The sequence below is a fragment of the Corythoichthys intestinalis genome, chromosome 9, assembly GCF_030265065.1.
Source record: "Corythoichthys intestinalis isolate RoL2023-P3 chromosome 9, ASM3026506v1, whole genome shotgun sequence".
Lineage (NCBI taxonomy): Eukaryota > Metazoa > Chordata > Actinopteri > Syngnathiformes > Syngnathidae > Corythoichthys > Corythoichthys intestinalis.
Window position 1 is genome coordinate 54,792,293 of NC_080403.1, and position 18,302 is coordinate 54,810,594.

Below are 18,302 nucleotides of genomic sequence, written 5' to 3' on the forward strand. Positions count from 1 at the left end.
CTATTTTGCATTTTGTAAGTTTGTATCTTTATTTATATCATTTCCAAAATTTAGTAGTACATATTTTTTTCAATTTACTTATGCACTTATGTTTTCCCTCAATGATTTTTGGATGCATATTTGTTCAATGTAAATTTACGCATCAAGGGGTTCATCCACATTTTATAAATTTGTATTGATAATGACAAACATTTCCTACATTAAAGTTAGATTTGGACATCAATTTAAAAAAAAAAGAACAAAAAAAAAAAACACAGAATTCAAACCCATCCCGTTTGACAACAAATAGTAATGTTTTGAAAATGATTTCATAAATGCGTATCATATAAATAATTATACAACAAGAATGAATCCAAGCATTTTTCATGCAATGTTTTATTTATTCTCCACTTTTTAGTGATTACACAAAAATGTATGATGATTTCAAATTTGATTATATAGTGTTATTTTTTTTTTGCATTGTGAAGAATTATGACAGAATTAAGGCTGTGTTGTGTTTGTTAGTAAGATTTAGATGACCCATGAATGAAACCAATGAATGATTGGAGATGTCCAATCCATTTGGCAGCCAAACTTGCAAGAAAATCGTTTTTCATCCAAATTTCCAACATTCACCAAACTTTAAGAGAAAACTTCTAGCAAAATTTTTGGGGAAAAATTTCCCATACATTTCTTGCAAATTTTTTGACATGAAATTCTTCAATTTGATGGACGTTTTTCATAAATGTGCTCAGTCATTTTGATATTTACTGGAACATTTCCTCCAAATTTAAATCCGAAAGCACGACGGACTTGTAAATTCTCATGTCTGAAATTTACTGGACATTTTTTTAGCAATTTTCTTTAAGAACATGTTCAAAAAGTATCATGAAATTTTGAAATTGAAGTTTTCTTCCAAATTCACTTAACTTTCTTAGACAAACATGAAATTTGGAAGTTCTCATTAAAACATTTTGAAATTTAATGGAAAATTTGCAAAAAAAATTCTCAAACACGTGAAATTTAGACTTTCACTAGAAATTCTCTTAGTTTTCTGAAATTCCGAAATTTACCGTAAATTTTCACCAAAGCTATCTTTAAATTCTGATATTTACTGTAATTTTTCATCCAATTTCCATTTTTTGAGCGAAGGACAGAAAGAAAAAAAAATCAGCAAATTTTTGCTTGAAATTTTTAATTTTACTCAAAAATGTCCTCCAAATTGTCCAAACTTTCTCAAAAAAACATGAAATTTGGAAGTTCACAGGAAATTCTCATCAAAAAATGTCTGAAGTCTGAAATTTACGGTAAATTTTTTACCAAATTTTTCTTCAAATTCTGATACTTTACTGTAATTTTTCATCCAATTTCCGTCCTTGTCAGCGAATAACCGAAAAAATTGAATTTTTTTTTTTCATAATCGTGTTAAATAACAACCTTGAAATTTACTCGAAAATGTCCTCTAAATTGTCCAAACTTTCTCAGAAAAACATGAAATAGTTCACTAGAAATTCTGTTATAAATTTTCTGAAATTCCAAAATTTACTGTAAATTTTCACCAAATCTTTTTTTAAATTCAGATATTTTACTGGAATTTTCTGTCCAATTTCCATGTTTTCAGCAAATGATCGAATAAACTGAAAAAAAATTCTGCAAATTTTTCATAATCGTGTTCACTACCTTGAAATTTTGGAATTTACTCAAAAATGTCCTGCAAATTGTCCAAACTCTCTGAAAAACATGAAATTTGAAAGTTTACCCGAAAAACTGTTTTGTTAAGTCTGAAATTTACCCCAAAAAGTTCACCAAATTTCTGTAGTCGTGTTCAGTAACTACCTTGAAATTTTTTAAATTTACCTGAAAATTTCTCAGAAACACGTGAAATTTAGACGTTCACTAGAAATTCTCTTCTAAGTTTTCTGAAGTTCTGAAATTTACCGTAAATTTTCAACCATTTTTTCTTCAAATTCTGATATTTACTGTTATTTTTAATCCGATTTCAATCTTTTCAGCGAATGGCCCAAAAAAACTGAAAAAAAAAATTCTGCAAATTTTTCATAATCATCTTCAATAACTACCTTGAAATTTTGAAATCCACCAGAAAATTTTGCACCAAATTGTCCGAACCTTCTCAGAAAGGCGTAAAAATTAGAAGTTCACGGAAAATTCTCAGTTTTCTGAAGTCAGAAATTTACTACAAAATTTTCACCAAATTTCCATAAATGTGTTCAATAACTACCTTGAAATGTTCAAATCACCAATCATTTTTTTTGCCCTATCAAGTTTCAGACCTGAAATGAGTGGAAATTTTCCCACAAATTTTCCATAAAATTGATTTTTTTTTTCCAGGACCAGACCTGAAATTTCGATTTTTTTTTTTTCCTCCAAATTTTCCATAAAGTAACAGACAATAAATTCAGAAATGTTGACCCTCTTGTTCAAAATGGATTGGACATCTATCACCGTCAATTGCAGCCAGGACGGCTAATTAGCTGTTACAATTTCTTTAGCGCCTTCTTTTTTGCTCTTGCGCATCTTCTTGATGTTTTTGCCACGCTTGGCCGCCTGCTGTCGTTCGTAGACATCCTCCACCAGGGCGCGCCCCGTCAGCGAGTAGCGGATGTTGGACCACGTCAGTACCGAGCCGGTGGGCCAACTTCAAACAACGAAAAGAAAACAAAAAACAGTTCTTAAAACCTTTTACAGTCACTTAAAAATTAAATAAACAGTGAAACTAAATGTATCGGTCAGCCGATATATCGGGCCGATAACTAGCCGACATAACTTACAGTATGTTAGCTGTTTAGGTGCTGATCCTTCTCATAAAGGTCGACCGATATATTTGCTAGCCGATATATTGAGCCGATAGATTGACTTGATTCAAGATCGGCCGCTATTAGCTGATATTTTGCCAATATAAGACAATAACTCTTATGTTCATTGTTTGGGTCACGTTATTATCTGGTCTTTGCCTTTTGGCAAAGACCAGATAATAACGCCTTTAATAATAATAATTGCCTTTTTGGCTTTTTTTCGGCGCGCCACACAGCCCGTACTGCTGCACCGATCGGCACCGTTCAGGTATCGACACGTCCGGAATTTTCGTGTGACTGTGGCTTTTTGTCAAACGGCCCCGAAAAATTTTCCGTTCTGCCGTAAACGGCGATTTTCCGATTTTTAAAAATTTTTTCAAAACGCTACTTGTCCTACAATTTTCGACCAAATTAAATAATTTGGACATCAAAAATTCCGGGACGGTGAGGGGCATAAAGGTATTATACAGAATTTGGGAAAAATTTACGGTTCCCCGGAAATTTGCCAAAAACTTTCCTATTCATTTCTAATGGGATTTCCAATGGCATTTACATTGCATTGAAGCCATTGACGGCCATGCATGTCGAATCTATTGATGCCAATGTACTTGGGTTCAATTGATTATATGGATGTCGATGCCATTGACGGCCATGGACGTCCAAAATTTTTCCCATTCATTTTCAATGGGGAAAAAACAAAAATTTCCCCAAATCAACAAAAAATGACCAGATATCAATAAGACGTGTCCCCCAAACATCCCCGATTCTATTGACGCTTATAGGGGGTGCTGCCATTGACGGCCATGGACGTCCAAATTTCCCATTCATTTCTCATCGCATTCACTTTGTTTAATGACGTTGACGGGCATGTTTCTCCATTGTATTGATGCCAATGTACTTGCTTTCCATTGAAGCCTATGTAAGTCGTTGCCATTGACAGCCATGGACGTCCCAAAAATTTTCCCATTCATTTTCAATGGGGAAAAAACAAAATTTCCCCAAATCAACAGAAAATGACCAGATATCAATAGGACACGTCCCCAAATGACCTGATATGATCAGGCAATGCCCCCCAAATTTTCCCAAATGACCTTATATGATCAGGCGACGCCCCCAAATGCTCCCAAATTACCTGATATGAATAGGCCACGCCTCCCAAATGTTCCCAAATGACCTGATATCATTATCCCAGGCCCCATAAATGTCCCCAAATAGACAGGAAGTGAACTGATATTGTCCCCGAATTGTCCCCAAACCAACCTAGGCTGGGTCTAAGATCCGTATCTCCACATGGCAAAGACCGGAAGTAATTTCTCCCGAAATTGCAGTTTCTTGTTAATTGTGATATTGCACCATTTATGGGCCAATGTCGGAAAAGGAAGAAGCAAATTTGAACTTTTTAATAATTAAATAGAAAATGCAAATTCTGGAGGAACTGCGATGGTAGCTTCGCTGTGATGGTTGGTATATTGGGTCACTTCCTGTTGATTTTAAGGAAATTTTGGGTCACTTCCTGTTGAAATCGCATCACTTCCTGTTGATTATAGGCATTTCGGGGTTGCTTCTTGTTATCATCAAGTCACTTCCTATTTATCTGGGGTCATTTAAGGGTCACTTCTTGTTATCGGGTCACTTCTTGTTGATCTCAGGTCATTTAAGTGTCACTTCCTGTTAATATCGGATCACTTCCTGTAGATTTTGAGGCATTTCAAGGTCACTTCCTGTTAATTTTTAGGATTTTGAGGGTCTCTTCCTTTTGATATTGGGTCACTTCCTGTTGATTTGGGGCATTTCAAAGTCACTTGCTTTTGATTTTAAGGCATTCCAGCCAGTGTTACTTCCTGTAGATATTGGATCATTTCCTGTTGATTTGAACCATTCCAAGGTCACTTCCTGTATATTTTGAGGCATTCCAAGGTCACTTCCTGTAGATGTCAGGTCACTTCCTGTTAATTTTGGGCATTTCAATGTCGCTTCCTGTTAATATCCGATCACTTCCTGTTAATTTTGAGGCATTTCAAGGTCACTTCCTGTTAATTTAGAAGAATTCGAGGGTCACTTCCTTTTGATATTAGGTTACTTCCTGTTGATTTGCGGCATTTCAAAGTCACTTGCTTTTGATTTTAAGGCATTCCAGTGTCACTTCCTGTTGATATTGGGTCATTTCCTGTTGATTTGAGCCCTTCCAGGGTCACTTCCTGTTGATTTTGAGGCATTCCAGGGTCACTTCCTGTAGATGTTAGGTACTTCCTGTTAATTTTGAGGCATTTCAAGGTCACTTCCTGTTAATTTGGGGCATTTCAGGGTCACTTCCTTTTGATATTAGGTTACTTCCTGTTGATTTGCGGCATTTTGAAAGTCACTTGCTTTTGATTTTAAGGCATTCCAGTGTCACTTCCTGTTGATATTGGGTCATTTCCTGTTGATTTGAGCCATTCCAGGGTCACTTCCTGTTGATTTTGAGGCATTCCAGGGTCACTTCCTGTAGATGTCAGGTCACTTCCTGTTAATTTGGGGCATTTCAAGGTCGCTTCCTGTTCATATTGGGTCACTTCCTGTTGATATCAAGTCACTTGGGTTGGAAATCAATAGGAGTGAATGGGAAACCTACCTGAAAAATTCACAGTAAATGTTTAAGTCTCACCCGTAGCTTGACCTAGCCACGTAGTTGAGGATGCCGTTGTAGGAAAGCGGAAAATCCCACATCTGAAGATCGGTCACCTGACCGTTTGTGTTTGACACAGCGACGATGGGCTCACCAGACCATGCGTACTGAGCACACGCAAACACAGAGCAGGTTATTCACAACTACCAATCGAATCGGCTCCTTGAAGGAAATTTTTGGCCTAATTTCTCCTCTGATGGGATGTCCGTTTCACCTTGGGAACCATCCCTTTCCTGATGCTCATGTAGCCTCCTTTGAAGATCTGCACGAATCCCTTGACGGAATCCACCACGAGACATATTCGGTTCCACATGTTGTCTGTGAGGGACCACATCCTCACGTTAGCTCTCAACCTGACGGACTGGTAGCTGCGGCCCCAGGTCAGCCTGTAGCCGTTGCCGTCATAATATGACGTCAACGTCAAAGCGTCTGGGCTGTTCGGGCTGAGGGTGAAGATGTTGTTGCTGTCAGGGTCCAGCAGATAGCGTAAACACACTGTCACACCTGGAAAAACAAGTTATGGTGATTTTGGGGCATTTAAAGAGCACTTCCTGTTGATTTGGAGTTACTGAAAAGGAAGTGACTCGCTAATGTCCCTAAATAAATTGGACGTGACTCAAAATAAACAGGAAGTGACTTGTTCATGCCCACAAAATCCTCAGAAAGGGTCCCAAAAATCAACAGAAAGTAAACGTAAGTGCCTCAAAACACAGGAAGTGTCCCAGAAATGCCCCAAAACCAAGAGGAAGTGACGAATAAACAGGAAGTGATGTGAAAATGCCCTACAATCAACAAGAACTGATCCTAATTAGACAGGAAGTGGCCCAGTAATGCCCCAAAACCAACAGGAAGTGACTAATAAACAGGAAGTGACCTGGAAATGCCCTAAAATCAATAAGAAATTAATCAAATTATACAGGAAATGAGTCCAAATTAACAGGAAGTATCCCATAAATGCCCCAAAAACCAATAGAAAGTGATTAATAAAGAGGAAGTAACCTTGAAATACCCCAAAATCAACAAGAAATGATCCAAAATGTACAGGAAGTGACACAAAATCAAAAGGAAGTGACCCAGTAATGCCCCAAAACCAACAGGAAGTGACTAATAAAGAGGAAGTAACCTTGAAATGCCCCAAAATAAACAAAAAAAATATCCAAAATGTACAGGAAGTGACCCAGAATCAAAAGGAAGTGACCCAGTAATGCCCCAAAACCAACAGGAAGTGACTAATAAAGAGGAAGTAACCTGAAAATGCCCCAAATCAACAATAAATTATCCGAAATGTACAGGAAGTGACCCAGTAATATCCCAAAACCAACAAGAAGTGACTAATAAACAGGAAGTGACCTGGAAATGCCCTAAAATCAATAAGAAATGAATCAAATTATACAGCAAATGACTCCAAATTAACAGGAAGTATCCCATAAAGGCCCCAAAACCAATAGAAAGTGACTAATAAAGAGGAAGTAACCTTGAAATACCCCAAAATCAACAAGAAATGATCCAAAATGTACAGGAAGTGACACAAAATCAAAAGGAAGTGACCCAGTAATGCCCCAAAACCAACAAGAAGTGACTAATAAAGAGGAAGTAACCTGGAAATGCCCCAAATCAACAATAAATTATCCAAAATGTACAGGAAGTGACCCAAAATCAAAAGGAAGTGACCCAGAAATGCCTCCAAATCCAACAGGCAGTGACTAATAAACGGGAAGTGACCTGAAAATGCCTTAAAATCAAAATCAAATGATCCAAAATGTAATGGAAGTGACCCAAAATCAAAAGGAAGTGACCCAGAAATGCCCCGAAACCAACATGCAGTGACTAATAAACAGGAAGTGATGTGGACATGCTCTAAAATCAACAAGAAATGAATCAAATTGTACAGGAAATGGCCCAAAATAAACAGGAAATGTCCCCAAATTTAGATTTTCACTAGAAATTCTCCTAGAAGTTGTCTGAAATTCCAAAATTTACCGTAAATTTTCACCAAAGCTATCTTTAAATTCTGATATTTACTTTAATTTTTCATCCAATTTCCTTTTTTTCAGCGAATGACAGAAAAAATTGAAAAAAATTCAGCAAATTTTTCATAACCGTGTTAAATAACAACCTTGAAATTTACTCAAAAAATGCCCCAAAATAAACCAAAAAAAATATCCAAAATGTACAGGAAGTGACCCAGAATCAAAAGGAAGTGACCCAGAAATACCCCAAATCCAACAGGAAGTGACTAATAAAGAGGAAGTAATCTGGAAATGCCCCAAATCAACAATAAAGTATCCAAAATGTACAGGAAGTGACCCAAAATCAAAAGGAAGTGACCCAGAAATGCCCCAAAACCAACAGGAAGTGACCTGAAAATGCCTTAAAATCAAAAGGAAATGATCCAAAATGTACAGGAAGTGACCCAAAATCAAAAGGAAGTGACCCAGAAATACCCCGAAACCAACATGGAGTGACTAATAAACAGGAAGTGATGTGGAAATGCCCTGAAATCAACAAGAACTAATCCAAATTAGACAGGAAGTGACCCAGTCATGCCCCAAAACAAACAGGAAGTGACCTGAAAATGCCCTAAAATCAACAAGGAATGAATCAAATTGTACAGGAAATGACCCAAAATAAACAGGAAATGTCCCCAAATTTCGACTTTCACTAGAAATTCTCTTAGTTTTCGGAAATTCCGAAATTTACCGTAAATTTTCACCAAAGCTATCTTTAAATTCTGATATTTACTTTAATTTTTCATCCAATTTCCTTTTTTTCAGCGAATGACAGAAAAAACTTTTTTTTTTAAAAATCTGCAAATTTTTGCTTGAAATTTTGAAATTTACTCGAAAATGTCCTCCAAATTGTCCAAACTCTCTCAAAAAAACATGAAATTTACTCGAAAATGTCCCAAAAATAAACAAAAAAAATATCCAAAATGTACAGAAAGTGACCCAGAATCAAAAGGAAGTGACCCAGAAATACCCGAAAACCAACAGGAAGTGACTAATAAAGAGGAAGTAACCTGAAAATGCCCCAAATCAACAAAAAGATTATCCAAAATGTACAGGAAGTGACCCAAAATCAAAAGGAAGTGACCCAGTAATTCCCCAAATACAACAGCCAACCAAATTTTTGCTTGAAATTTTGAATTTTACTCGAAAATGTCCTCCAAATTGTCCAAACTTTCTCAAAAAAACCATGAAATTTGGAAGTTCACTGGAAATTCTCACCTAAAAATGTCTGAAGTCTGAAATTTACTTTAAATTTTTTACCAAATTTTCTTCAAATTCTGACATTTTACGGAAATTTTTCATCCAATTTCCGTCTTTTCAGCCAATAACCAAAAAAATTGAAAAGAAATTCCTCAATTTTTTCATAATCGTGTTAAATAACAACCTTGAAATTGACTCGAAAATGCCCCAAAAATAAACAAAAAAAATATCCAAAATGTACAGAAAGTGACCCAGAATCAAAAGGAAGTGACCCAGAAATACCCCAAAACCAACAGGAAGTGACTAATAAAGAGGAAGTAACCTGAAAATGCCCCAAATCAACAATAAATTATCCAAAATGTACAGGAAGTGACCCAAAATCAAAAGGAAGTGACCCAGTAAGTCCCCAAATACAACAGCCAACCAAATTTTTGCTTGAAATTTTGAATTTTACTCGAAAATGTCCTCCAAATTGTCCAAACTTTCTCAAAAAAACCATGACATTTGGAAGTTCACTGGAAATTCTCAGCTAAAAATGTCTGAAGTCTGAAATTTACTTTAAATTTTTTACCAAATTTTTCTTCAAATTCTGACATTTTACTGACATTTTTCATCGAATTTCCGTCTTTTCAGTGAATAACCGAAAAAATTGAAAAGAAATTCCTCAAATTTTTCATAATCGTGTTAAATAACAACCTTGAAATTTACTCGAAAATGCCCCAAAATAAACAAAAAAAATATCCAAAATGTACAGGAAGTGACCCAGAATCAAAAGGAAGTGACCCAGAAATACCCCAAAACCTACAGGAAGTGACTAATAAAGAGGAAGTAACCTGAAAATGCCCCAAATCAACAATAAATTATCCAAAATGTACAGGAAGTGACCCAAAATCAAAAGGAAGTGACCCAGAAATCCCCCCAAATACAACAGCCAACCAAATTTTTGCTTGAAATTTTGAATTTTACTCGAAAATGTCCTCCAAATTGTCCAAATTTTCTCCAAAAAACATGAAATTAGGAAGTTCACTGGAAATTCTCAGCTAAAAATGTCTGAAGTCTGAAATTTACTTTAAATTTTTTACCAAATTTTTCTTCAAATTCTGACCTTTTACTGACATTTTTCATCGAATTTCCGTCTTTTCAGTGCATAACCGAAAAAATTGAAAAGAAATTCCTCAAATTTTTCATAATCGTGTTAAATAACAACCTAGAAATTTACTTGAAAATGCCCCAAAATAAACAACAACAAAAAAATCCAAAATGTACAGGAAGTGACCCAGAATCAAAAGGAAATGACCCAGAAATACCCCAAAACCAACAGGAAGTGACTAATAGAGAGGAAGTAACCTGAAAATGCCCCAAATCAACAATAAATTATCCAAAATGTACAGGAAGTGACCCAAAATCAAAAGGAAGTGACCCAGTAATTCCCCAAATACAACAGCCAACCAAATTTTTGCTTGAAATTTTGAATTTTACTCGAAATTGTCCCCCAAATTGTCCAAACTTTCTCAAAAAAAACATGAAATTTGGAAGTTCACTGGAAATTCTCACCTAAAAATGTCTGAAGTCTGAAATTTACTGTAAATTTTTTACCAATTTTTTGGTAACAGCGCCCTCTTGTGTTCGCTTAGCGACATGGCCATTTCGCCATTTTGCCAATTCAATATGGCTGCACGACGTCTCAGGCTGATGCCTTCGTTATAATGTTGTGCTTATATCATCCCTAGACGAGATTTGTCCCTAATTATGGATCTGTAATAGAATGTATAAAATCTCTTATAGCTAGGAATGTTATATTTTTTATACAAGACGTCTGTTTGTGTATGTTTAGCGAACTTATCTGGCGTGCTAACGTTGTTGCTAATGGTCTATGGTTTTAGTTCATTCTATTAATAGAACAAAAAGGAAGAATTCTGATCATCAAAGCTTTGTTAACTAGCTGTCTAGCTTGGGAAAAAAGTAGACGCTTCGGAGTGAGAACAGCATAATATATATATTAAAAAAAAAGTTATTAAAATGTAAATATCTGCAGGCTATTGGCGGCAGAGTATTTGCGCCCCCTAGCAACCAGGTGAGCGCCTTGCCCGCCCATTCCACTGGGCGACAGCTCAGATGTTTGTCGTCTATCACCGTCAATGGCAGTGAATAAGCGGATTGATGATGAAAATGTCTCACCTGTAGTTGTGGGCGGTGTAGTCCAGCTCGGGTAGGAGGACGTCGTCCAGGGATACCCGCTCGGATAGGTAGCAGTCGGATAGATAGTGGGCGAGTACCAGTTGCGAGGGGCTCTGTTGGGGTAGAGCCAATTGCTCTTATGGAGGAAAGAGTAATTCGGCGGGTAGAAGGAAATGCCGCCGAAACCATCAGACGACAACGTGATCATCTTCCCGTTTAAATTGTTGGCTGGGGAAGCTGCGGCGCAAAAAGACGAAAAAAAAGGTTTCATGACCTCACTTGTTAGGACAGTGAAGATTAAAAAAACGTATCACCAAATACCATAATGAGCAATTGATGAAACAACCGGAACAGTAACTGAAGAAATAATTAGCACAGAACATGAATCATCACTTCCTGTTGATTTGGGGACATTTCGATTTCGGGGACATGTCCTGTTGATATCAGGTCACTTCCTGTTAATTTAGGGGCGATTTCGGTGACACTTCCTGTTGATATCATGTCACTTCCTGTTGATTTGGGGACATTTCAGGGACATGTCCTGTTGACTTCAGGTTACTTACGGATAATTTAGGGACATTCGGGGGGGACATGTCTTGTTGATTTTCATTTGAGGGACACTTCCTTTTGTTATCAGGTCATTTCCTGTTGATTTGGGGACATTTCGGGGACATGTCCTGTAGATATCAGGTCACTTCCTGTTGATTTGGTGACATTTAGGGAACAAGTCCTGTTAATTTCGGGTTCCTTCTTGTTAATTTAGAGACATTTTGGGGAAACTTCCTGTTGATATCATATCACTTCCTGTCAATTTGGGGACATTTCGGGACACGTCCTGTTGATTTGGGGAGATTTCAGGGACATGTTCTTTTGATATCAGGTCGCTTCCTGTTGATTTGGGGGACATGTCCTGTTGATATTCATTTGGGGACACTTCCTTTTGATATCAGGTCATTTCCTGTTGATTTGGTGACATTTAGGGGACAAGTCCTGTTAATTTCGGGTTACTTCTTGTTAATATAGGGACATTTGGGGGACATGTCCTGTTGATATTCATTTAGGGGACACGACCTATTGATATCAGGTCCATTCCTGTTAATTTAGAGACATTTTGGGGACACTTCCTGTTGCTATCATATCACTTCCTGTGAATTTGGGGACATTTCGGGACACGTCCTGTTGATTTGGGGACATTTCAGGGACAAGTCCTTTTGATATCAGGTCGCTTCCTGGACATTTCAGGGACATGTCCTGTTGACTTCAGGTTACTTACAGATCATTTAGGGACATTCGGGGGGACATGTCTTGTTGATTTTCATTTGAGGGACACTTCCTTTTGTTATCAGGTCACTTCCTCTTGATTTGGGGACATATCAGGGACATGTCCTTTTGATATCAGGTCGCTTCCTGTTGATTTGGGGGACATGTCCTGTTGATATTCATTTGGGGACACTTCCTTTTGATATCAGGTCATTTCCTGTTGATTTGGGGACATTTCGGGGACATGTCCTGTAGATATCAGGTCACTTCCTGTTGATTTGGTGACATCTAGGGGACAAGTGCTGTTAATTTCGGGTTACTTCTTGTTAATATAGGGACATTTGGGGGACATGTCCTGTTGATATTCATTTAGGGGACACGACCTATTGATAGCAGGTCCATTCCTGTTAATTTAGAGACATTTTGGGGTCACTTCCTGTTGATATCATATCACTTCCTGTCAATTTGGGGACATTTCGGGACACGTCCTGTTGATTTCAGGTTACTTCATGTTAGTTTAGGGACATTTGGGGGATATGTCCTTTTGATATTCATTTGGGGGACACTTCCTTTTGATATCAGTTCACTTCCTGTCGATTTGGGGACATTTCGGGGATACGTCCTTTTGATTTCAGGTCACTTTTTGATGATTTGTGGACATTTCGGGGACACGTCCTGTTAATTTCAGGCTACTTCCTGTTAATATAGGGATATTTGGGGGACATGTCCTGTTGATACTCCTTTGGGGGACTGTTCCTTATGATATCAGGTCACTTCCTGTTGATTTGGGGACATTTCAGGGACATGTCCTGTTGACTTCAGGTTACTTACAGAAAATTTAGGGACATTCGGGGGGACATGTCTTGTTGTTTTTCATTTGGAGGACACTTCCTTTTGTTATCAGGTCACTTCCTTTTGATTTGGGGACATTTCCTGGACATGTCCTTTTGATATCAGGTCGCTTCCTGTTGATTTGGGGGACATGTCCTGTTGATATTCATTTGGGGACACTTCCTTTTGATATCAGGTCATTTCCTGTTGATTTGGGGACATTTCGGGGACATGTCCTGTAGATATCAGGTCACTTCCTGTTGATTTGGTGACATTTAGGGGACAAGTCCTGTTAATTTCGGGTTACTTCTTGTTAATATAGGGACGTTTGGGGGACATGTCCTGTTGATATTCATTTAGGGGACACGACCTATTCATAGCAGGTCCATTCCTGTTAATTTAGAGACATTTTGGGGACACTTCCTGTTCATATATCACTTCCTGTCGATTTGGGGACATTTCAGGGACACTTCCTTTTGATATCAGGTCACTTCCTGTCGATTTGGGGACATTTCGGGGACACGTCCTTTTGATATCAGGTCACTTTTTGTTGATTTGTGGACATTTCGGGGACACACCCTGTTAATTTCAGGCTACTTCCTGTTAATTTTGGGATATTTGGGGGACATGTCCTGTTGATACTCCTTTGGGGGACACTTCCTTATGATATCAGGTCACTTCCTGTTGATTTGGGGACACGTCCTTTTGATATCAGGTCACTTTCTGTTGATTTGTGTACATTTCGGGGACACGTCCTGTTAATTCCAGGTTGCTTCCTGTTAATTTAGGGACATTTGTGGGACATGTCCTGTTGATACTTATTTGGGGGACACTTCCTTTTGATATCAGGTCACTTCCTGTTGATTTGGGGACATTTCGGGGACATGTCCTTTTGATATCAGGTCACTTTCTGTTGATTGGTGGACATTTAGGGGACACGTCCTGTTAATTCCAGGTTACTTCCTGTTAATTTAGGGACATTTAAGGGGCATGTCCAGTTGATATTCATTTGGGGGGACACATTCCGCTGATATCGGGTCACTTCCTGTTCATTTGGGGACATTTTGGGGAGACAACTTGTTGATATCAGGTCACAAAATATCAATGGGCTGTAATGGTGAATGGTCAAAAATCACAAGAGCCAATGTTTTCCTGCCATTCGAAATGAATAGGAAATTTGGACATGCATGGCTGTCAATCTCAATACAAATAAATAGGACAGTTTTTGGCGAATTTTGGGGGGACCGTACATTTTTGCCAAATTGTGTATATATCTTTTATGCCCCATACCATCCTGGATTTTTTTTTGTGTAAGTTATGCGATTTGGTCAAAAATTGTAGGATAAGTAGCGTTTGAAAACATTTTGTTTTTTTCAAAAAAATCCACATTTACTAAAGAAAAATTTTGGGGGGTTGTTTGAAAATTTCATTGCGTCACGTGAAAATTCCAGTCATATTGATATTTGAACGGTGACGGTGAGTCAAACGCACATACACATGCAGTAGAGGTCCCTCTTAGCCAATTGGGATGCTAGGAATGCTAAGCAATAGCCAATGGCAGAGCAGCTATAAGTATGTTACCTTCTGTAAACTCTGAACTGCGAGTAACAGCCATACTGTATTTTTGCCTTTTCTATCCTGAAATTTATTTCTTAACAAGAGGCATTAACTGAAAATTCTGTATGTAGAGACATTCTGAAGTAGAGGTACCACTGTATATGGAGTTAAATCAAGGCTAAAATATTGTGCTGGCTAGAGTCGCCAGTGCTAAGTGCTACTTGAAATTTTCCAGTACGTTACTGCCACCCTGCGGTCATAATAATTCATTGCATCCATTTTGTGACGCATTTCTGCCTTGAAAAAACAATAAGTCTGTAAATATTTTACATAGGGCTGTCAAAATTATCACATTAATGCGCGGTAATTAATTTTTTAAATTAATCACGGTACAATATTTGACGCAATTAACGCACATGCCGCGCTCAAACAGATTAAAATGACAGCACAGTGCAATGTTACTTGTTACTTGTGTTTTTTGGAGTTTTGTCGCCCTCTGCTGGCGCTTGGGTGCGACTGATTGTATGTTCTTAAGCACCCATGAGCATTGTGTAATTATTGACATCAACAATGGCGGGCTACTAGTTTATTTTTTGATTGAAAATGTAACAAATTTTATTAAAACGAAAACATTAAGAGGGGTTTTAATATAAAATTTCAATAACTTGTACTAACATTTATCTTTTAAGAACTACAAGTCTTTCTATCCATGGATCGCTTTAACAGAATGTTAATCATGTTAATGCCATCTTGTTGATTTATTGTTATAATAAACAAATACAGTCCTTATGTACCGTATTTTGAATGTATATATCTGTCTTGTGTCTTATCTTTCCATTCCAACAATAATTTACAGAAAAATATGGCATATTTTATAGAAGGTTGGAATTGCGATTAAATACGATTAATTAATTTTTAAGCTGTAATTATTCATTCATTCATTTTCCATGCCGCTTTTTCCTCACGAGGGTCGCGGAGGTGCTGGAGCCTATCCCAGCTAACTCGGGGCAGAAGCTGTAATTAACTCGATTAAAAATTTTTATCGTTTGACAGCCCTAATTTTACACCAATACCAACCGGTTTATACGCAGTATGCTTATGAGCAAAAGTCATATGCGTGAAACTTGTTCACAATTAAGTCCTGTTGTGTGGAAGCTGATCTATGTTTATACAGTGCCTTGCAAAAGTATTCGCCCCCCTTGAACCTTGCAACCTTTCGCCACATTTCAGGCTTCAAACATAAAGATATAAAATTTTAATTTTTTGTCAAGAATCAACAACAAGTGGGACACAATTGTGAAGTGGAACAAAATTTATTGGATAATTTCAACTTTTTTAACAAATAAAAAACTGAAAAGTGGGGCGTGCAATATTATTCGGCCCCCTTGCGTTAATACTTTGTAGCGCCACCTTTTGCTCCAATTACAGCTGCAAGTCGCTTGGGGTATGTTTCTATCAGTTTTGCACATCGAGAGACTGACATTCTTGCCCATTCTTCCTTGCAAAACAGCTCGAGCTCAGTGAGGTTGGATGGAGAGTGTTTCAGCTCTTTCCACAGATTCTCCATTGGATTCAGGTCTGGACTTTGACTTGGCCATTCTAACACCTGGATACGTTTATTTTTTAACCATTCCATTGTAGATTTGGCTTTATGTTTTGGATCATTGTCCTGTTGGAAGATAAATCTCCGTCCCAGTCTCAGGTCTTGTGCAGATACCAACAGGTTTTCTTCCAGAATGTTCCTGTATTTGGCTGCATCCATCTTCCCGTCAATTTTAACCATCTTCCCTGTCCCTGCTGAAGAAAAGCAGGCCCAAACCATGATGCTGCCACCACCATGTTTGACAGTGGGGATGGTGTGTTCAGGGTGATGAGCTGTGTTGCTTTTACGTCAAACATATCGTTTTGCATTGTGGCCAAAAAGTTCAATTTTGGTTTCATCTGACCAGAGCACCTTCTTCCACATGTTTGGTGTGTTTCCCAGGTGGCTTGTGGCAAACTTTAAACGAGACTTTTTATGGATATCTTTGAGAAATGGCTTTCTTCTTGCCACTCTTCCATAAAGGCTAGATTTGTGCAGTGTACGACTGATTGTTGTCCTATGGACAGACTCTCCCACCTCAGCTGTAGATCTCTGCAGTTCATCCAGAGTGATCATGGGCCTCTTGGCTGCATCTCTGATCAGTTTTCTCCTTGTTTGAGAAGAAAGTTTGGAAGGACGGCCGGGTCTTGGTAGATTTGCAGTGGTCTGATGCTCCTTCCATTTCAATATGATGGCTTGCACAGTGCTCCTTGAGATGTTTAAAGCTTGGGAAATCTTTTTGTATCCAAATCCGGCTTTAAACTTCTCCACAACAGTACCTCGGACCTGTCTGGTGTGTTCCTTGGTTTTCATAATGCTCTCTGCACTTTAAACAGAACCCTTAGACTATCACAGAGCAGGTGCATTTATACGGAGACTTGATTACACACAGGTGGATTCAATTTATCATCATTGGTCATTTAGGACAACATTGGATCATTCAGAGATCCTCACTGAACTTCTGGAGCGAGTTTGCTGCACTGAAAGTAAAGGGGCCGAATAATATTGCACGCCCCACTTTTCAGTTTTTTATTTGTTAAAAAAGTTTCAATTATCCAATAAATGTTGTTCCACTTCACGATTGTGTCCCACTTGTTGTTGATTCTTGACAAAAAAATTAAATTTCATATCTTTATGTTTGCAGCCTGAAATGTGGCGAAAGGTTGCAAGATTCAAGGGGGCCGAATACTTTTGCAAGGCACTGTATATAATCTGTAGTTTAGACAGTCACAGATTCGATCAAAAAAATTATTTTCCAATATTACCTGTGGTCCAATAGTTAACTTGTCCTCCGCTGCGCCGAGCAGACGTTTGGGTTGCGGCCATCGTCGTCAACAACAACAACAGCAACATGTTCTCCATCTTGTTCCTCACGCACACAGGCTGTTTCTGGTCAATGTCCTCAGAGTGTGAGTGGGCGAGCGAAAGCCTAGCTCACTTTCACTTCCTGGGGGCTTTTAGCTTTCGTTTCTGACGAAATAAACAAATCCTCATAGTGTTACAGTGGTATGAAAAAAATCTGAACCTTTTGGAATTTCTCACATTTCTGCATAAAATCACCATAAAATGTGATCTGATCTTTGTCAAAATCACACAGATGAAAAATCAGTGTCTGTTTTTAATAGAGATGCCGATCCATCGGATCGGTCGGAATCGGCAAAAAAATATCGGCCATGCCTTTTTTTAATATATATATATATTTTTTAATTAAATCGTTTTCTAATTGTATTTAACTTTACAGACATAATATGTTACACTCATCCAGAGTCTTTAGTTTAGGCTGAAGGTAGGGTTATCAAATTTATCCCAATAACGGCGGTAATAAGTTTTTTTAAATATCACGTTAAAAAATTTAACGCAATTAATGCATGCGTTGCACGACCCACTCACGTATTGTCGCGCTCAATCTGTAATGGCGCCATGTTACCTATATAGTGAGATAAAAGGCAGCATAAAATAAGTATGGTGAATTTTGGCAGCCTTCGGAGGCTTATTCTAATTGGCTAAAGCCTTGCAATCCCTCTCCCTATTTTTAGAAATATGATGGGAAGCAATGTGGGGAAGCAAGCACAGTCATGGTTTCACTTCCCATCATGGTTCCACTTCCCATCATGCATTGGGGCATGGCTGCAGTATCATTTACTGAAAGCTTAACAAATACACTAGATGGCAATATTTAGTCACAATATACAAAGTCACAAGTCTTTTTTTTTTCACATTTATTGTTT

At 37.8% G+C, this 18,302-nt stretch overlaps 1 protein-coding gene across 1 annotated transcript; it reads right to left on the bottom strand.

Moving 5' to 3' along the window:
- Positions 1-359: 359 nt before the first annotated feature.
- LOC130921403 (uncharacterized) lies at positions 360-17,481 on the bottom strand. Its single transcript, XM_057845240.1, has 5 exons — positions 17,340-17,481; positions 10,845-11,081; positions 5,672-5,961; positions 5,437-5,564; positions 360-2,635 (listed from the first exon to the last, which is right to left on the bottom strand). Exons 1-5 carry the CDS (start codon positions 17,434-17,436, stop codon positions 2,464-2,466), a joined length of 924 nt encoding a protein of 307 aa, XP_057701223.1. The 5' UTR covers positions 17,437-17,481; the 3' UTR covers positions 360-2,463.
- Positions 17,482-18,302: the final 821 nt, after the last annotated feature.

Coding starts and splice junctions, on each gene's coding strand:
- LOC130921403 (XM_057845240.1), bottom strand. CDS start 17,436: ATGGAGAACATGTTGCTGTTGTTGTTGTTGACGACGATGGCCGCAACC. Junction 11,082..17,339: donor AGTTAACTATTGGACCACAG/GTAATATTGGAA, acceptor TTTGCGCCGCAG/CTTCCCCAGCCAACAATTTA. Junction 5,565..5,671: donor GGAAAGGGATGGTTCCCAAG/GTGAAACGGACA, acceptor GCGTGTGCTCAG/TACGCATGGTCTGGTGAGCC.